Source organism: Sapajus apella, unplaced genomic scaffold, assembly GCF_009761245.1.
Source record: "Sapajus apella isolate SASKATOON/1434 unplaced genomic scaffold, GSC_monkey_1.0 scaffold50, whole genome shotgun sequence".
Classification (NCBI taxonomy): Eukaryota; Metazoa; Chordata; class Mammalia; order Primates; family Cebidae; genus Sapajus; species Sapajus apella.
This window is the reverse complement of record NW_022436990.1, coordinates 3,799,426-3,819,910: the sequence shown is the minus strand read 5'-3', so window position 1 is coordinate 3,819,910 and position 20,485 is coordinate 3,799,426. Positions and strand designations below refer to the sequence as shown.

At 39.6% G+C, this 20,485-nt stretch overlaps 1 protein-coding gene across 1 annotated transcript in view; it reads left to right on the top strand.

The window, feature by feature from the left end:
* Positions 1–4,122: 4,122 nt before the first annotated feature.
* LOC116526228 (melanoma inhibitory activity protein 2) overlaps positions 4,123–20,485 on the top strand; it is a 59,418-nt gene continuing 43,055 nt past the window's right edge. Inside the window, exons 1-4 of the mRNA XM_032242490.1 lie at positions 4,123–4,454; positions 8,346–8,479; positions 12,248–12,334; positions 13,975–15,205. Of these exons, the coding sequence (XP_032098381.1) occupies positions 4,340–4,454; positions 8,346–8,479; positions 12,248–12,334; positions 13,975–15,205 (1,567 nt within the window). The 5' untranslated portion in view covers positions 4,123–4,339. The remainder of the gene's footprint in view (positions 4,455–8,345; positions 8,480–12,247; positions 12,335–13,974; positions 15,206–20,485) is intronic.

Here is a 20,485-nt window from a genome sequence, read left to right as displayed (position 1 = left end):
AACAGGCAGATGGTTGAAGGAAATATGTGCCCACTTTAGGAAATCTGAGATACTAAGAGAGAAGACCATACTATATAGTTTCAGAAATAACATCACCAAGCAGTAGAAGTGCAGCATTCATGATTCTGTCTTTATATTCTCATAGAAAGGATTGCTTTGTGATTCTGTCTCTAGGTACTGAATGTGTGTGGCTCTGATGATTCATTATTTTTTTGTTTTTAGAGACACATTCTTGCTCTGTCACCCAGGCTGGAGTGAAGTGACACAGCCATAACTCACTGCGGTTTTATTTTTGTTTTTTATTTTTTTTGAGACAGAGTCTGTCTCTGTCACTCAGGCTGGAGTACAGTGGCACAATCTTGGCTCACTGCAACCTCTTTCTGCCAGGTTCCCACAATTCTCCTGCCTCAGCCTCACAAGTAGCTGGGACTACAGGTGCACGCCACCACACTTGGCTAATTTTTTTTTTTTTTTTTTTTAGTAGCGATGGGGTTTCACCATATTGGCCAGGCTGGTCTCAAACTCCTGACCTCGTGATCCAGCCACGTTGGCTTCCCAAAGTGCTGGGATTACAGGTGTGAGCCACTATGCTGGGCCCTCACTGCAGTTTTGAACTGCTGTGAGGAGTTCAAGAGATCTGGATTCAAGAGATTCTCATGCCTTAGCCTCCCAGGTAGCTGGGACTATAGCATGTGCCACTATGTCTAGCTAATTTAATCTTGCTTTTTTTTTTGTAGAGCTGTAGTCCCGCTATGTCGCTCAGGCTACCCAGGCTGGTCTCGAATTCCAGGCTGGTCTTGAATTCCTGTCTTGGCCTCTCAGTGCTGGGTTACATGCATGAGCTGCCCTGGCTGGCTGATGATTTATTCTTTAGCATTATGCAATAAGTACTCTTACTTCCCATATGGTTTGTGATGAATAGTATATGCCTTCCAAATTAGTATTCTTGGCTGGGTTGTGTTACCATGACACCTTCCTCAGTATTAACATTTAGCATCACATTTGATGAATTTTGATATATTTGGCAAAATGCATCAGCAATGTGATAATATCTGGCTAAGTTAATATGACTGTTTTTTATAGTGAAAATCACACTTTGGTTTCTTTTAACCAAATGCTCTTGTCCCCTTCATGTGTCATCTTCTCATCCAGCTTTGTGCTACCACATTTTCAGATACCTTGTTAACTTATAATTTCAATAACGATCTGAACATAAAATGAGATCATCTGAGTGCATTAAGTAGCAAGAGTGTGGGAGCATTTCTAGTAGGAGCAAATCTCTCCAGATTGGCATCTTAGGCAAGAATTTTTCTTGACTGAGATCTCCCTCAGGCCAATCAATACCAAATTTAAACTTTGCTGGGCTCTTGCTGTTCTTGACTTAGAACATGATTAAATCAATTACTTCTGAATTTATCCATAAATTCTTTATATTGTCTTCAATATTAAATACAAAAACAAGGAGAGCTAAACTACATTAATTACTAAATATTCTTGATTTAATACTGGATTTGGTAATATAAGATATGCAAATAACCCTTAGCCAAAGTTTGATGCTGAAGAGCTGATCCTTCTTTAAATGTCCTTAACAACACAGCTTGTAGATTTGCAAAGGTACTCATTCTTTTTTTTTTTTTTGAAATAGAAACAGGGTCTCACTCTGTCACTCAGGATGACATGCAGTGGTGTGACAATGGCTCACTGTGGCCTCAAACTCCTGAGGTCAAGCAATCCTCCTACCTCAGCCTCCCAAAGTGTTGGGGTTCCAGGTGTGAGGCACCCAGCCTAAGCTATGCCTTTTTGTGTGTGTATAGATATATAACTATGCAGTGCTCTGTTGCAAGCCAAATGATCTGAAACGCATGCTTGTTAAGATTCTTTTGAAGGATATAAAAATCTTGGCCCTGACAGAGCAGGCTTCCTATTGATCATTGTTTTTGGAAAACAAACCAACAAACAAACTTCCTTTACTTAGGACCTTGAAAGCAAAATTCCTTCCTTCACTTTAGCTTGCTCAGAGGCTGGGTATTTGTCCTATTTGTGTCAGGCACTAGAGGGGAGTGTAGCATCATGAAAGTGCTGGGTTTTGATAATCAGAAGACCGACTGTGTGCCCGCTGGTATGCCCAAATACAGTGAAAAAGTGCAGCAAAGGAGGGCTTAGACACATGTTTTCCCGAGAATGAAATTGGACAACCATGGTTTCTGAAAATCAACTGAGTTTTACACAAACATTTCCAATGTGGGATTTTCATCCTTTTTGAGTGACAGTAATGTTCAAATGACTGGATTTTCATAGCTTTTAAATTTTATTTATTATTTATTTTTTCATTATTATTATTGTTATTATTTTTTTGAGATGGAGTCTCTCACTGTTGCCCAGGCTGGAGTGCAGTGGCACAATCTTGGCTCACTGCAACCTCTGCCTCCTGGGCTCAAGAGATTTTCCTACCTCAGCCTTCCAAGTAGCTGGGATTACAAGTTCCTGCCAAAACACCTGGCTGATTTTTGTATTTTCAGTAGAGACGGGGTTTTATCATGTTGGCCAGGCTGGTCTTGAACTCCTGACCTCAGGTGATCCTCCTGCCGTGGCATTCCAAAGTGCTGGGATTACAGTTGTGAGCCACCGGGTGGGCTGCTTTATTATAAAATAATATATGGGCCAGGTGTGGTGATTCATGCTTGTAATCCCAGAAATTTGGGAGGCTGAGGCAGGAGGATCACTTAAGCCCAGGAGTTCAAGATCAGCCTGGCCAACTCATTGAGACCTCTGTCTTTACTAAAAATAAAAAATTAGATAGCTGTGTGCCACATGCCTGTAGTCCAGCTACTCAGGACCGGGAAGTGGGAGGATTGCTTAAGCCCAGGAGGCCAGACTGTGCTAGAGTGAGACTCTGTCTCAAAAACAAAACAAAACCAAAAAAGATACATGCTTTTTTTTTTTTTTTTTAAGATGAAGTCTCACCCTGTCACCCAAGCTGGAGTGCAATGGCGCGATCTCAGCTCACTGTAACCTCTGCCTCCCAGGTTTCGCCTGGCCAACATGGCAAAACCCCATCTCTATTAAAAATGCAAAAAATAAAAAAATTCGCCGGGCATGGTGGCAGAAGCCTGTAATCCCAGATACTTGGAAGGCTAAGTCAGGAGAATCGCTTGAACCTGGGAGGCGGAGGTTGCTGTGAGCCGAGATCGCGCCATTACACTCCAATCTGGGCAACAAGAATGAAACTCCATCTCAAAAAGAAACAGAAAGAGAAGAGAGAGAGAGAGAGACAGCCAAACAATATAGAAAGAGTCAAACAATATGATAAACTACAAAGAAGAAAATAAATACCACCGGAAATCACACTATATACTCCCACCATGTGGGGGAGCACTTATGCAGATATTTCTCTTTCATTCTCTCTCCACTTAATGCATAGTTTTTAAAACATGTATGCATACAGAAATATGCATATAGTTTTTAAAACATGGAGTAATACTCTACCTGCTGTTTCTGAAGTAGTATTGTTGCAGACAGTGACATCTTTACATGGCAGATGACTTGATTCTTGGTGGTAAAGCAAGTGGTTACAAGTATGGGGTGTCATAGTGCCTAGGTTGACATTTCTTTTCCACTGGGCCATTGAGTAAGTGATTTAACCCATCTCTCTTTGCCTCAGTTTCCATATATACAAAAGTGGGGATGATAATATTACCTACTGCAGAGAGTTGGTGTGAAGGTTAAATCAGATCATATATTTAAGTACTTACTTAAGACAGTACGTGGAACATAGTATTTGCTACATTTTAACTATTGTTTTTAACTATATAAGTTTTAACTTCATAGTAACAATAAAGAGTTTTTAAATATAAAAGTAGAATATTTTAAAAAATACTTTTCACCATATTTCAAAACCATGCTTTTAACATAAATTGTTAATCTTTTTAAACATAGCTATATACATTCTCCACTGCAACTAGTATTTGCATGTAACTAGTATTTGCGAAGGCCTACTTAAAAACCATCATATTGAACTCAAGATAGCTTTAAGTGAGACAGTTTTACATGGGCTTCCTTTGTAAGATATTAGTCCAACTAAAAATCCTTGTTAATTATTAAACCCTTAGGTATTACAGGAATACCTGACACTGCAGATTGAGAACAGACAGTGTTTGTCTTTCAAGTTAAACCAACAAATCGATAGAAAAATGTAGTTATCAGGAGATTTTTAAAACTTCAATTCTTTTTCTCTTATAGTTAGTGAAGAAAGTAGAATATCTCCGGTTTTGGCTGACATCTCTACAACCTGAACAACTGGCTTAAACCTCACTTGGAATTCCTGGTTGCTCGTTTTAGCATGGCGAAACTTGGCGTTCACAGAATCCTTCTTGTGGCTATTTCTCTGACAAAGTGTTTGGAAAGTACAAAACTGCTGGCAGACCTTAAAAAATGTGGTGACTTGGAATGCGAAAGTAAGTTTGATCTCCCCGCTGCTTCTTCTCCTAAGTTGAGGCTCTGAAATGACAAAATGTTATTGTGGTCATGAATGATAAAAGTGAGTACTGATATCATTGAGAAATATTTGGATTATGAAGTATAGCTTGGTATAAAAAAGAAATGCTGAAAGCAAAGCATTTTGTGATAGTATTTAATACAAATATACAAATAGTAAAAATCAGTTTGCTGTAGAAATATATCAGAAGTTAAAATGATATTAATTCATACCTCAAAAACAAACTAATCAGCCCTTTTACTATTTTTAAAGATGAATCTAGGCGTCTCTGAGCCTACTTTGGCTCAGAAAGCTGCCTGATTAAAAAAAAAAAAGATAAATCTAATCGATTCACATAGAAAAAGACACCATTTTGATAGTCCTTTATTTATGAAGACCTTTTACTTTTTAGTTTCTGTTTCACACTCAGAACTTTCTGATTCTCATGAATTTCCTAAAAAGTGCTTTTATTGGCCGGGCGCGGTGGCTGACGCCTGTAATCCCAGAACTTTGGGAGGCCGAGGCGGGTGGATCACAAGGTCAAGAAATCGAGACCATCCTGCTCAACATGGTGAAACGCCGTCTCTACTAAAAATACAAAACATTAACTGGGCATGGTGGCGCGTGCCTGTAATCCCAGCTACTCAGGAGGCTGAGGCAGGAGAATTGCCTGAACCCAGGAGACTGAGGCTGCGGTGAGCCAAGATCACGCCATTGCACTCCAGCCTGGGTAACGAGAGCGAAACTCCGTCTCAAAAAAAAAAAAAAAAAAAAAAGTGCTTTTATTTCAAAATATCAAAATTTGTTCTTCTAAACTTTATCAAATGTTAATCATTTCTGTGTTATTATGTAAAAATACTGAAATCAGTTTTAGAATATAAATATTTTATTTATATCATTGAATATAAAACTTTATTACAAACATAAATTAATTTTCATTCTATTAAGAACTTAATTTATTTTCTGTAATTAGTTTTATGGTGCAAAATGTATTATATCCCAATGTATTAGAGTTGCTTTAAATAAGTTCTTTTTTCCTTTATTTTTATTTTATAATAAATACAATTTTTTTCTCTCTCAGCAGAATTAAGAGCCACTTTAAGTAAATTCTACCCTTCCAGTATGTGAGAATTATTTCTTTTCCTTTTTTTTTTTTTTTGAGATGGAGTCTTGCTCTGTCGCTTAGGCTAGAGTGTGATGGTGCAATCTCAGCTCACTGCAATCTCTGCCTCCTGGGTTCAAGCAATTCTCCTGTCTCAGCCTCACAAGTTGCTGGGATTACAGGTACATGCCACCACACCCACCTAATTTTTTGTATTTTAGTAGAGACAGGGTTTTACTGTGTTGCCTGTCCTGAGTTGCTCAGGCAATCCACCTGTCTCAGCCTCCTAACGTGCTAGGATTACAGGCGGGAGCCACGGCGCCCAGTTGTGAGAATTATTTCTAATTTGCAACATGCAAATTCAAAATGAAAAACATTATTAGTATAAACATAAATAATTCATAAGTAATAATTTTGGTAAACATTCTTCCTTAACTTTTTGGACATAAAATGTAATATGTAGATGCTGAGAAATGCTGAGTGTAAGATTGCTGAAAAATGCTGAGTGTATGATGGACTATATTATTTGCTAAGAACAGTGGCAAGGAAAACCTGGCCTTCCCCCACCAGCCCCCAATGGAAAACTGCTTGGGGCTTTCTAAAGCAGCAAAACAGTATATGTGTATTATACACCGGTTAAAACAATTCGTGACCCTGCCCCCGTGACTCCCTTGTGGAGAATCCTTTCTGGTTTGTCCTTGATCAATGTTAAGTAGGCACCAGCTGCCTACTTAGTTGATTTTGGTTCTATGAGAAAACACAGAACACCTGTTTGTTAATAATCATCACCTGTTCAGAGAGAATAACTACACGGATCAGCGTCTGTTTGAGGCCCTCAGCCCGGATTGCTGTCAGCCTCCTGAGGCTGTCAGCTCAGAAGGCTGTTGGCCCTGGGATAGTCCCACTTTGCTGTTCTGTCTGGGTGTTTGCTTCTTTTTTTTTTTTTTTTTTTTGAGACAGAGTTTCACTCTTGTTACCCAGGCTGGAGTGCAATGGCGCGATCTCGGCTCACCGCAACCTCCGCCTCCCGGGTTCAGGCAATTCTCCTGCCTCAGCCTCCCAAGCAGCTGGGACTACAGGCACGCGCCACCATGCCCAGCTAATTTTTTGTATTTTTAGTAGAGACGGGGTTTCACCATGTTGACCAGGATGGTCTTGATCTCTTGACCTCGTGATCCACCCGCCTCGGCCTCCCAAAGTGCTGGGATTACAGGCTTGAGCCACCGCGCCCGGCGGGTGTTTGCTTCTTAATGCCTTCAGTGCCGGCTAGGTGGGGGTCTCTACGGCTCAGCTGGTCTTGGTATATGGAGAAGTTTATTAGATGATGTTTTATTGTAATAATAATCTTTTGGCTGGGTGTGATGGCTTGTGCCTATAATCTCAGCATTTTGAGAGGTTGAGGTGGGAGGATCACTTGAGCCCGGAAGTTTGAGACCAGCCGGGGCAACATAGTGAGACCTCATCTCTACAAAAAAATCAAAGAAGTTAGCCGGGCGTGGTGGCACAAGCTATAGTCCCAGCTACTCGAGAGACTGAGGTGGGAGGATGGCTTAAGCCTGGGAGGTGGAGGCTGCAGTCAGCTATCATTACGCCACGGCACTCTCGGCTGGGCAGCAGAACAAGACCCTGTCTCAAAAATACATACATAAAGAAAAAAAATCTTTTTTCCCTCTTTACAACCTTATTTTAGTTTCCTTAGGGCCAGACACACAACATGAAAAGGAAACATTCAAATTTATAAAAATTTGTAATTTTTTTTAACTTTAATTGCATGACAATAAAAATGTCTTATTTTACACATGTTAGTCTAATCATAATAGATAATATGGTGTGTATATCACTTCGTGTGATGAACTGCTGAATCTGGCATATGTGGTTGTGGTTTGTTCATAATTATTGACAGCCTACTACATGTTGGGTTGGATGGGGGGCAGGTGCTGTGCGTCTAAGGGGAATAAAATGAGATGTAAGATAAGTTTCTTCCCCTTCAGAAAGTTTAATTTTATTGAAGGATGACAAGACAGGTTAATATGAAACAGTAAATAGTGATACACCCTAGTAAGGATAATAGGTAATATTAAAGTTCAGAGAAGGGGTAATCCAAGTAGGCTGGAATGATCAGGTTGCCTCATAGAGGAAGCAGGACATGACATAAGCATGAAGGGGGTAAAAGGGTGTCTAGGTTGGGGAAAGAGCAAAGGAAAAGCTCAGAATAAGGAAAGGGATTTTGCAGTGATAACAACATCAGGGCAAATCATGCTCCACTTGAGCTGTGTGACCAACCCTCTGGGCCTTCGCTAAAGGCTCATTTGTTAGACTGAGATCAAATTACTTACCTCATAGATCTGTTTTGAGGATTTAATAAAATAAAAATATGAGAGTACTTATCCTAATGCCTAGAATATGGTAAGTGCCAGGAAGAAAACTGATTATCTTTTTTCTCTTCCTATGGACTACAGGATGATAATGATATGTTCCAGGGACAATGGGTAAAGAAGTTTGAGTGTAGCTGAGTCTGCGTGAAGGAATAGGAAGAGGTCCTTTCAAATAGAGAAAGGGGATCAGGTTACGGACAGCCTTGGATACCAGGCCCTAAGGCTTAGACTCCATTCTGTGTGCAGTGGGAAGGCTATGTAGGTTTTTGAGGCCATAAATGATATGAAGAAATCAGCATTTGCAAACATATAGGATGAATTGAAGGAGAGCAAGATGAAAAGGGGAGAAATAACATTTTAATTTATAATGTGTGTCTTTACATGTTTTACATAGCTTTAATAAGCAGAGTCTCAGCCATGAGAGATTACAGAGGACCAGACTGCCGATACCTGAACTTCACCAAGGGAGAAGAGATATCTGTTTATGTTAAACTTGCAGGAGAAAGAGAAGATTTGTGGGCAGGAAGTGTAAGTAACTACTTTTAAAAATTGAATGCAGAATAAATCAACTTGCCCAAGGATTTCTTCCTTTTCTTTTCTTTTCTTTTTTGTTGAGACAGGGGCTGGCTCTGTCACCCAGGCTGGAGTATAGTGGTGTGATCACAGCTCGCCATAACTTCCAGCCACCACCTCCTGGGCTCAAGCCATCCTCCCACCTCAGCCTCCTGGGTAGCTGGGACTATAGGTATGTGCCACTACGCCCGGCTAATTTTTATATTTTTGGTAGAGATGGCATTTCACTATATTGTCCAGGCTGGTAACAAACTCCTGAGCTAAAGTAATCTGCCCACCTCAGCCTCCCGGAGTGACAGGATTATAGGTGTGAGCGACCACACCTGGCAGAGGATATCTGCTTTTCATATTTAAAGAAACATTAAGAATTTCAAAACGCTGTATATATATTAAAAACCCTTAACATATTTAAACAAACAAAAAATGGTCATGTTCAGTGGTGGTTCCAACATTTCTATAAAAGAGGCTTTTTGAGACGGCAGTATGGTTGGGATGGAGGGCTAAGAGAATGCCTTGAATTTATTTTTACATAGCATGCATAGTTTTTAAAATTAGATTTTTATATTTATTTGGAGGGACTTTATATTATGGGATGACTAGGCAACCCCAGTCATTTCTTGGTGCTGCCAATGGTTAAGTTTTAAAGAGACTGCAAAGTTTTAGTTAATCAGATTAAAAGACATGTCTTTCTGAGCAAATGAAGGGCTGAATTGTTATTGAAGAGATCCCCAGAAAGGTTGATAGCCTAGGGAAGCTAGGTGTATAACTTTTTTTTTGTTTTTGTTTTTGAGACAAAGTCCCTCTCTGTTGCCCAAGCTGGAGTGCAGTGGCACGAGCTCAGCTCACTGCAACCTCTGCTTCCTGGATTCAAGTGATTCTCCTGCCTCAGCCTCCTGAGTAGTTGGGATCATACGTACCTGCAACCATGCCCAACTAATTTTTGTATTTTTGGTAGTGATGGGGTTTCACCATGTTGACCAGGCTGGTCTTGAACTCCTGATCTCAGGTGATTTGCTCACCTTGGCTTCCCGAAGGGCTGGGATTAGAGGCATGTGTCACTGCACCTGGCCCTAGGTATGTAAGTTTTTTTATAGAAAAGAAGTAACAGCTGGGATCAGGCAGTGGCTCATGCCTGTAATATCAGCACTTTGGGAGGCTAAGGTGGGTGGATCACTTGAGGCAAGGAGTTTGAGACCGGCCTGGGCAACATGGTGAAACCTCATCTCTACTAAAAATATAAAAATTAGCCAGGTGTAGTAGTGCGTGCCTATAGACCCAGCTACTTGGGAGGCTAAAGTGGGAGGATCACTTGAGCCCAGGAGGTAGAGGTTACAGTGAACCGTGATTGCACCACTACACTCCAGCCTGGGTGACAGAGTGAGACCCTATCTCAAAAAAAAAAAAAAAAAAAAAGAGAAGCCGGGCTCAGAGGCTCACGCCTGTAATCTCAACATTTTAGGAGGCCAAGGCAGGAGGATCACCTGAGGCCAGGAGTTTGAGACCAGCCTGACCAATATGATGAAACCCTGTCTCTACTAAAAATACAAAAATTAGCCGGGCGTGGTGGCATGCGCCTGTAATCCCAGCTGCTCCGGAGGCTGAGACAGGAGAATCGCTTGAACCTGGGAAGCAGAGAGACAGAGGTTGCAGTGAGCAGAGATTGCTCCATTACACTCCATCCTGGGCAACAAGAGAAAAACTCCATCTCAAAAAAAAAAAAAAAGCTGGGCACAGTGGCTCATTCCTGTAATCCCAGCACTTTGGGAGGCTGAGGTGGCTGGATCACCTGAGGTCAGGAGTTTGAGACCAGCCTGGCCCCAACATGGTGAAACCCCTTCTCTACTAAAAATACAAAAATTAGCCGGATGCAGTGGTGTGCACCTTTAGTCCCAGCTACTTGAGAGTATGAGGCAGGAGAACTGCTTGAACTCCAGAAGTGGAGGTTGCAGTGAGCCAAGACTGCGCCATTGCACTCCAGCCTGGGTAACAGAGTGAGACTGTCTCAAAAACAAACAAACCAACAAACAAAAAAACCAGCTGAGAGAGCCTTTTATTTGGCCCAAAGCCTTAGTATGCTGAAATTCCTGGAAGGTTAAATCATCTCTGAATATATAACATGGGAAAATTAATGATTAATATTTTCCATTGAAAAAAGGTTATCTTTGATTGTATCATTGTGGTTTACAATGAAAAGGTGCTATGTTAAGTACTTTTACTCCCAAGCTGAACAAGCATGACTGACTCAATACATATAACACTTCCGTACTACATATGCATCAGATCTCTTTTTTGTGTGTGGTCACTGTTTGAAGGAGCAGATTATATTTAAAAATTCTGCTTTTCCCATCAGGGGCTGTATGACTGGACTTCTAATTGTCATTGGCCAGAACTGCTTGCCTGGCCTCTGCAGTTCCCAACTTTCCCTACTGCTTCAGGTGCCTTTAAAATGCCAGTCTAAGGCCAGGTGTAGTGGCTCATGCCTGTAATTCCAGTGCTTTGGGAAGCTGAGGCAGGAGGAACACTGAGGTCAGGAGTTCAAGATCCAGCCTGGGCACCATAGCAAGAATACACAAACAAAATAATAATAATTAGTGGGGTGTTGTGGTACATGCCTGTAGTCCTAGCTACTTGGGAGGCTGAGGCTGGAGGACAGCTTGAACCTGGGAGTTTGAGGTTACGGTGAGCTATGATTGCACTGCTGCACTCCAGCCTTGGCAACAGAGCAAGACTCTGTCTCTATTAAAAAACAAAAACAATCTGTCTCAAATTCATTAGAGGCATCCAATGCAGCTGTACAAACAGTGACCTCTTAGTTGTCATAAGAGGCAAAGAAAGCATTCTTTTTTATTTACTATATGTGAAAATAATGTTTCCCACACAAAAGCAGTGTTTAATGTGTGGAGCCAGGGTGAAGTTTCAGGCACATTTTGCTTTGTGTGTTTGGTGTTTAATTTATGCAGTTAGCTGTTGAAGGAACCACACTGTGGGCCCACAGGCTGTCAGTTTCCAAATAGTTACAGCAACTGGAGAGCTGGACAAGTCACAGTTGAGGTCTAATGATGTTGGATTAGAAGACCAAAATAAATATGTTCTTTAAAACTTTAACAGGGTTAGGAAATTGGCTGAGGGTGGTTGTGGAAAGCCTTCACTCTTGGGGGACAGTCTGCCTGTGCTTGAATTGGATTAAGAGGGCCTCTGTTATCAAGGTAGCCCCAGAAAAGTAGAACGGAATGAAATCCTCCCTGGAGGACTTGAAGACCTTTACTATCATGATGAATCCATTGTGGCTTTTCAGAGTTTAAACCGCCTGTCTGATTTTAACATCCTGAAAACATTGAATATGTCACTACTCCATCTAGCTTGGCCACCGCTGCCATTGTCTAGCCTTTTGATATCCCAGGTCTACTAGTGCAAATCTGCAGTCGACCTGGATACGAAAGGTCATTAAAGAACAGAAAAAGGAAGAAAATGAGTAAGTGGAACAGGATTCCTTCTGAAGTTTGAAGCAGTGACATTTTACAATTTGCTCTTTGTTCCTTAAATAAATGCTTTACTTTTGAAAAACAAAAGAATATGATTTCATTCTCTTTTCTATGGAAATTTATAGTCAATGTTTTCGATTTGGAGTAGATGAAAGCCAAGGACATGGGACAAAATTAGGTTCAATAATTATTATTGCTTTGATCATTCTTCCTCGATAATCTTTGTTCTTTATTTTGACAGAAAGGAAAGGAGTTTGGATATTTTCCCAGAGATGCAGTCCAGATTGAAGAGGTGTTCATATCTGAGGAGATTCAGATATCTACTAAAGTGAGTAAACTCATTCTCAATTGTTAATTGAATTTAAAATTTCTTGGTTAAAACAATTTTCCCCAATATCAGTGCAATTGGTTATATACCTTTTATAGTGAATGCATAAAATAGTTGGCCTGAGAACTTACTCTAGGAATAGTTTATCTGGATAAAATTAAGTAAGACACATTTGGTGACAGTGAAAGATTTTGCTTTCTGAGCAATTAACGGACAGGCAATAGAGTGTAGTTGTTAAAAGCATGGATTCTGGAGTTGGACTGAGTTCAAAGTCTGACTCAACTACTTACAAGCTATGTGGCCTGGTATGCCTCAATTTCCTTATCTATAAAGTGGGGGTACTGAGTATAATATAGTGCTACCTTACACGTATTGAAGAATAAAATGAGTATATGCAAAGTACATAGAACAGCACTTACTAAGTGCTCAGTGAGTGTTAGATATTATTACTAACACTATTGTCTTACTAAGATCAAAGTTTATTTTCCACCATACTCCTTAGTCTCATATCTGTACACCCTATTTTGCTGTTGCAGTTTTTCATGAGCATGATAATGTTAGGCTTGATATACTAAAGGGAATCAGGAGGTGAATTTTCAATTAATAAACTTGGTTAGCCCATTTGATTCAGATTCTAAGTTAAGTCAAGTTACCTTAAGGGAGGTCAGTGAGAAATGAGTCTATCTAGTTAAACAAACTGTCTATTTTCTGGCTCTTTCCCATCACAAACTCTGGGATTAACTGTCTATTTACTGTATAATAATTGGTCCTGTCAGTTCTATCTCTAAAATATGTCTGGAGTATATTGTCTTCTCTTCAATTCCATTTTCACCATAGCCCTAATTCAAGGCACCATGATCTCTTGGCTGGAACACTGTGGTTTAATCAAACTGTACTACAGCCTAGAATTCTTGGGGCTCAAGCAATCCTCCCACCTCAGCCTCCCCAATGGCTGGGACTACAGACGTGCAACCGTAAGCGGCTTCATCTATTGATTAGAATACTACAATAGCCTTCTAACTAGTCTCTTTGCCTGTACTTTTGCCCTCTTTCAATCCATTCTCCAAACAGCAATGAATCTTGTAAAAGCAAAAATAGAAACAAAAAATCAGATTATGTCATTCCTTTGGTTAAAGTCGTTTAGTGGGTTTTCACTGGACCTGGAATAAAGCCCAGACTTCTTACTGTGGCTTCACAGTCCCACACAATCTGCTCCTGCCTTGTTTGCTGACCCCTGTTGCTCATCCTGGGCAACATAGCGAGACACCATCTTCACAAAAAAACTTTAAATTAGCCAGGTATAGTATCAGCTACCTGGGAGGCTGAGGAGGGAGGATTGCTTGAACCCTGGAATTCATGCAAACTGTGAGCTATACTCCAGCCTGGGCGGCAGAGCAAGACACTGTCTCTAAAAACAAAGAAAAAATAAACAAAAAAACATAATGTAAAAGGTTTTTCATTTAGGTTTACATAATTAGCCTCTACAAGTCAGTTGTGACACAAGTGTTTGAATTTTTGCTCTGCTGTTGAGCTAGTGGTGTGTCTTGGGAAAATCACAGTCATCCATTTAAAATGACTCAGGGAGAAACAAGGAGCTGTAGTACATTCATGTTAATCATTACTATATTTTTTCCTTTTAGGAATCTGACTTTCTTTGCCTTCTTGGAGTGAGCTATACATTTGACAATGAAGATAGTGAATTAAACAGTGATTATGGTGAAAATACACATCCTTATGAAGAAGATAAAGAAGAAAAATCTAGTGTACGTGAAAGTGATGTCCAGATAGAACCTGGATATTATGCAACTTATGCAAGTACTTTGTTTGAAGACCAATTTCCAGCATTAGAGGTTCCTGAAGAGATCAGAAGTACCAGTAAATCAAAACACTGGGAAGAAGTAGTTGCTGAAAGTGTGGAACAGGATTATATTCCAGAAGCACATGTCCCACCATCTTCAGCTGTGTCTGGAGTCAAAGAATGGTTTGGATTGGTAAGAGAACAAGCTGAAGAGAAGGCTTTTGAATCTGTTATTGAACCTGTACAAGGAAGCCTATTTCGAAGTAGAAAAATAGCAGTGGAAGATGAGAATGACCTAGAGGAATTAAATAATGGTGAGCCTCAAACAGAACATCAGCAAGAATCTGAATCAGAAATTGATTCAGTGCCAAAGACACAGTCTGAACTAACATCTGAGTCAGAGCACATTCCCAAACCTCAACCCACTGGTTGGTTTGGTGGTGGATTTACAAGTTATTTAGGTTTTGGAAATGAGGATACAGGGCTTGAATTATTAGCAGAAGAAAGCAATCCACCACTACAAGATTTTCCCAATTCTATATCATCTGATGAAGAAGCCACAGTTCCATGTACAGAAATATTAACAGAAAAAGAAGACACAATCATTAATGACAGCTTGAGTCTCAAGGCAAGTTGGTTTGATTTTGGTTTTGCTATGCTAGGTTTTGCATATGCCAAGGAAGATAAAATTATGTTAGATAACAGGAAAAATGAAGAAGATGGTGGGGCAGATGAACACGAACAACCTCCAACAAGTGAATTTGACCCTGAAAAAGAACAAGAAATAGAGATGATAAAAATTATGGAAACAGAAGATGAAATAGACAAGAAATCAGTCTTAGAAAAAACAGATGAATCTGATACCTTACCATATTTGAAAAAGTTCTTGTATAATTTTGACAGCCCTTGGAACTTCCAGAACATTCCAAAGGAAACAGAATTGCCATTTCCCAAACAGATACTGGATCAAAATAATGTAATTGAAAATGAAGAAACAGAAGAATTTTCCATTGACAATTATCCCACAGATAATACAAAAGTTATGATGTTTGAAAGTTCATACAGTCAGTCAGGTTGGTATGAAAACATTTATACTATAATTTATTTTATTTTTAAGCAATTTATTTGTATAAATACCAATCAGATTAAAAAGTCCAGGAATCCAAGTTTTTCAAAATACTTAGCTCTTTCATCAATTTCTGGTTTACTCTGGAATTTAGATTAATATTACAAAATAAAATCTCATCAGAAAAACAATGATTGGAGATCTAAAGATGTTCCAAGAAAATCTAAAAGTATTTTACAATAAATTATAATTTTTATCAAAATTGTATGTAAATAGTTTAAAATTTGAAATAGTGCTAGGCTTTTTTTTTTTTTTGATGAAAGCAATTTCTGTTCCCTCTGTTTACCTCTACTCCCATTGCTTTCCCAGAGACAGTAATTTTCTTTTTTTGTTTATAAAGCAGTATCTTTTTAGTATTTAAGAGTTTTCTAAACAGAATCTTTGTACTGTTCTGCTTTGATTACCCTATTGTAGACAGTGTCTATTGACATCCTATTCTGGTAGGTGTGGATTTTCTCATTCACATTTACTTTTTAGCCCAGTAATACCTTCCCAATGCAAATATATTTGAATGGTTTTCTTAGAAACCTAAACTAAGGGAAACTTTTTTCTTTTTTTTTTTTTTTTTTTTTTTGAGAGGGGGTTTTGCTTTCTTTTCCCAGGTTGGGGAGCAATGGGGCGATGCAGGCCCACCGCAACCTCCGCCTCCCGGGTTCAGGCAATTCTCCTGCCTCAGCCTCCTGAGTAGCTGGGATTACAGGCACGTGCCACCATGCCCAGCTAATTTTTTGTAGTTTTAGTAGAGACGGGGTTTCATCATGTTGACCAGGATGGTCTCGATCTCTTGACCTCGTGATCCACCCGCCTCGGCCTCCCAAAGTGCTGGGATTACAGGCTTGAGCCACCGCGCCCGGCCCAAGGGAAACTTTTTTCTTTTTTTTCTTTTGAGACAGGGTGTCACTTTGTCGTCTAGGCTGGAGTGCAGTGGCATAATCTCAGGTCACTGCAGCCTCAACCTCCTGAGCTCATGCAGTTCTCCCACTTCATCTCCCAAGTAGCTGGGAGTATGGGTGCATGCCACCACAGCTGGCTAACTTTTGAATTTTTTGTAGAGACAGTGTTTCACTATGTTGCCCATGCTGGTCTCGAACTCCTGAGCTCAAGCGATCTGCCCCACTCAGCTGCCCAAACTCCTTGGATTACAGGTGTGAGCCACTGTGCCTGGCCAACTAAGGGAAACTTAATTAAATAGTTTTGATTCTTAAATTAGATCTTATTTTAGGTCTGTAGTTTTGCTTTTTTTTTTTTTTTTTTCCTAGAAGAACTATGATAACAAGGGGTTTCTTTTGTTTCTGGTTTTGTTTTGAGACAAGATTTTACTCTGTCATCTACGTTGGAGTGCAGTGGTGTGATCACAGTTACTGCAGCCTCAACCTCCAGGGCTCAATCTATCCCCCAACCTCAGCCTCCTGATTAGCTGGGACTGTAAGTGTGTACCACTACACCCAGCTAATTTATTTTTAAATGTTGTGGAGATGGGGTCTCCTTATGTTGTCCAGGCTGGTCCCAACTCTTGGCCTAAGGTATCCTCTTACTTCAGCCTACCAAAGTGCTGGAAATACTGGCATGAGCTACTGTGCCCAGCTGATAACAAGGGTTTTCTTTAAGTTTCAAGATAAGAAAACTCAAGCATGAAAAGGGAAAAAGTTTTCAACTTTCTCCCTCAAGTTCCGCCTTTTTGTTTTTTTTTCTTTTGCGATGGAGTCTTACTCTGTCACCCAAGCTGGAGTGCAATGGCATGGTCTTGGCTCACTGCAACCTTCATCTCCCGGGTTCATGCGATTCTCCTGCCTCAGCTTCCCAAGTAGCTGGGACTACAGGTACGTTCCATCACACCTGGCTAATTTTTGTATTTTTAGTAGAGACGGGGTTTCGCTATGTTGGTCAGGCTGGTCTTGAACTCCTGATCTTGTGATCTGCATGCCTTGACCTCCCAAAGTGCTGGGATTACAGGCGTGAGTCACCATGCCTGGCCCAAGTCCCTCAATTCTGAGAGTTCAGCAGAGGGCAACAGAAGAGAGCAGAATATAAGATAATACTTTTAGATCTAGATGTCCAGGTATCTAGCACCTCCTATGATTAAAAACACTTTGGGAGGCCGAGGAGGGTGGATCACGAGGTCAAGAGATCGAGACCAGCCTGGCCAACACGGTGAAACCCCGTCTCTACTAAAAATACAAAAATTAGCTGGGCGTGGTGGCGTGCACCTGTAGTCCCAGCTACTCAGGAGGCTGAGGCAGGAGAATTGCTTGAACCCAGGAGGCGGAGGTTGCAGTGAGCCAAGATTGTGCCACTGTACTCCAGCCTGGCGCCTGGCGACAGAGTGAGACTCTATCTCACAAACAAAACAAAACAAAAAACAAAACAAAACAAAACAAAAACATGTGAGTTGTATTTTAAGAAGAAAATTTTGTAATATGACTTTTCCATATCTCCATCCTTATGTCTCTGTGATGGACAGAATAAAAACACAGCAAATATTGACCAATAATACAAAAACAAACTCTAGAATGATAGAAAACCTTTCACAGGAAGAGGCCAACAAACTTAGAAGGAAACACATTTCTATTAGAACCAGGTGATTTTTTTGAATTTCCAGATCTATATATTATACCTTAACATACCTCAAAATGTGCGCTCTCAATCAGCATCCTCAAACAACATACAGATATTTAGGTTCTAACCCTTTTCCAGTTGAGAAAGGTGCAGGTGTAATCTTTTCATGACTAAAAACTTAGACATCTTTTTAGGTCGTTAAAGGCTAATTAAGAGGTAAATTCTCTTGTTCTAAACTTGCTAGATCCTAAAGGAATATTTATGAAAAGGCAGATCACAGTAATTAGAAGGAAGAGAGACTACAACAAAACGAAACATTAGATCCAGAAATCCAGATGATTCCAAAGATTGATATATAAAAATATTTTATAACATAATCATAGAAACTCCAAGGCCTCCTGAAAATCATTTTTGTAAATTTTATTTAGCTGGGAGTATTGGTGTGCTCCTACAGTCCCAAGCTACTTGGAAGGCTGAGGTGAGAAATGGCTTGAGCCTAGGAGTTTGAGGCCAGCCTGGGCAACACAGGGATACTTTGTCTCTAAAGAAAATAGTGGGCCGGGTGATGGTGGCTCGCACCTGTAATCCCAGCACTTTGGGAGGCCGAGGCGGGTGGATCACGAGGTCAAGAGATCGAGACCGTCCTGACCAACATGGTGAAACCCTGTCTCTACTAAAATACAAAAATTAGCTGGGTGTGGTGGCGCGTGCCTGTAGTCCCAGCTACTTGGGAGGCTGAGGCAGGAGAATTGCTTGAATCCGGAAAGCAGAGGTTGCAGTGAGCCGAGATTGAGCCACTGCACTCTGGCCTGGCACCTGGTGACATAGCAAGACTCTGTCTCAAAAAAAAAAAAAAAAAAGAAAGAAAGAAAGAAAATATTGGCTGGGCGTGGTGGCTCATCCTTTAATCCCAGCACATTGAGAGGCAGAGGTGGGTGGATCACTTGAGGTCAGGAGGAGTTTGACATCAGTCTGGCCAACATGGTGAAAGCCCGGCTCTACTAGCCAGGCGTTGTGGTGTGCGCTTGTAATCCCAGACATTTGGGAAGCTGAGGCATGAGAATCGCTTGAACTCGGGAGGAGGAGGTTGCAGCGAGCTGAGCTCGCACAACTGCACTTCAGCCTGGGCGACAGAGTGAGATTCAGTCTCAAAAAAAAAAAGAAAGAAAATATTTAAAAAATTTCTCACTTCATATAGTGATACAGGAAGAATTTCTAAAATTGGTAAATAGTTAAATGAGAATAGGATGTTTCTGCAATTTTAACTAGTTTTGAGGAACTTTTATGAAAATATTCAGAAATTCTTTTTAATTTCAGAAAAAATGATGCCATGTATTAACAAAGTGGGTAATTCCAAAACACTACAATATTAAATAAAAATTGAATGGAAAGCAAGCTGAGATCATGCAAAAATTTGTTTTTAAAAAAGCATCCTAAAAAAGAGATTTCTAGAAAGCTGCAGGCCCTATTTTCTGGATATTAGAGAAAGAGTTAACAGCCAGTCTTTTCAGATTTCAACAACTCTTTTATGGAATAGCAAATGAAAACTTGTCGTAATTAGAGTGCATAAGCAAGAGGAATCACTGATCTTGAATCTATGTTTCTGAAAGGCTCAGACTTGAGATAACCACATTTACAGAAAACTAACATACCGATTTAGGAAGTTACAAAACAGGTAAATTAGGGAACAGTTATTTATATTACAATGTGAATAACGATTTTACTAAAGGATTCCAATTGTGCATGCTTAAATAATGAGTTTCCCAAGTACAGTTAAAAATTATTTTCTTTGACTTAAAATTCTGTTAAGCAATTATAAAGAAAAGCATATCTGTATTTAATGTAAATCTTAAAGCTTAGGTTTAATTGTGTAACTAGTACCTAAAAATATAATTAAATATGAAAATGGTATAGGGAATATTAATTTTTTAATATATTTATTTCAAAGGCATTTTAAAACAGTATTTTAAAATAATCAATATAGCTGTATATAAATTTGAGTATAATTATTGAATAATCCTTTTTTTGTAGCACTGAACATTAGTGTAGATGACTACTTGAGTCCTGTATGTACAATAATTCCTTTGAATTCAGACTCCTGATTTGAATGCTCTTGTTAAATATTAAGATCTACAGGTGCTATTACTAAATTACTGATATGTGTTTGCTCAATTGGGACTTTCATCTTTTAAACAATGATAAATAAGTGACAGTGTCAAAGTGCTATGTTAAGACTCATAAACTCAAAGAGCAAAATTAGACATTGAACCATTTACTTACTACTCTTTATTATTGTTTTTCAAGACCACACTGATACTTTGTTTTTTTTTTGTTTTTTGTTTTTTTTTAGATATTACACTTTCTGGTTAACAAATGTATACATAGCTGGAATGAAATCTCAAGAGAATCTATGTGTTGCTTTATTCTTAGTCATATGCTTTATGCTTAGTCATATGCTTTTGTTATATAGTACAACAGAATTGTTTCCAGTTATGTTAGTTTTAGGGTTTTTTAAAAGTAATTTTTAGGACAAAAAGGCATGTGGAGAATAGAATTATATATAGTTTTTGTAATTCTTCCTTGACTGAAGAATAAAGAAAAGGCTATGTAGTAGGCTGAATAAAAGGCCCCTAAAAGATGTCTTTATCTTAACCCCAAGACCCTGTGAATA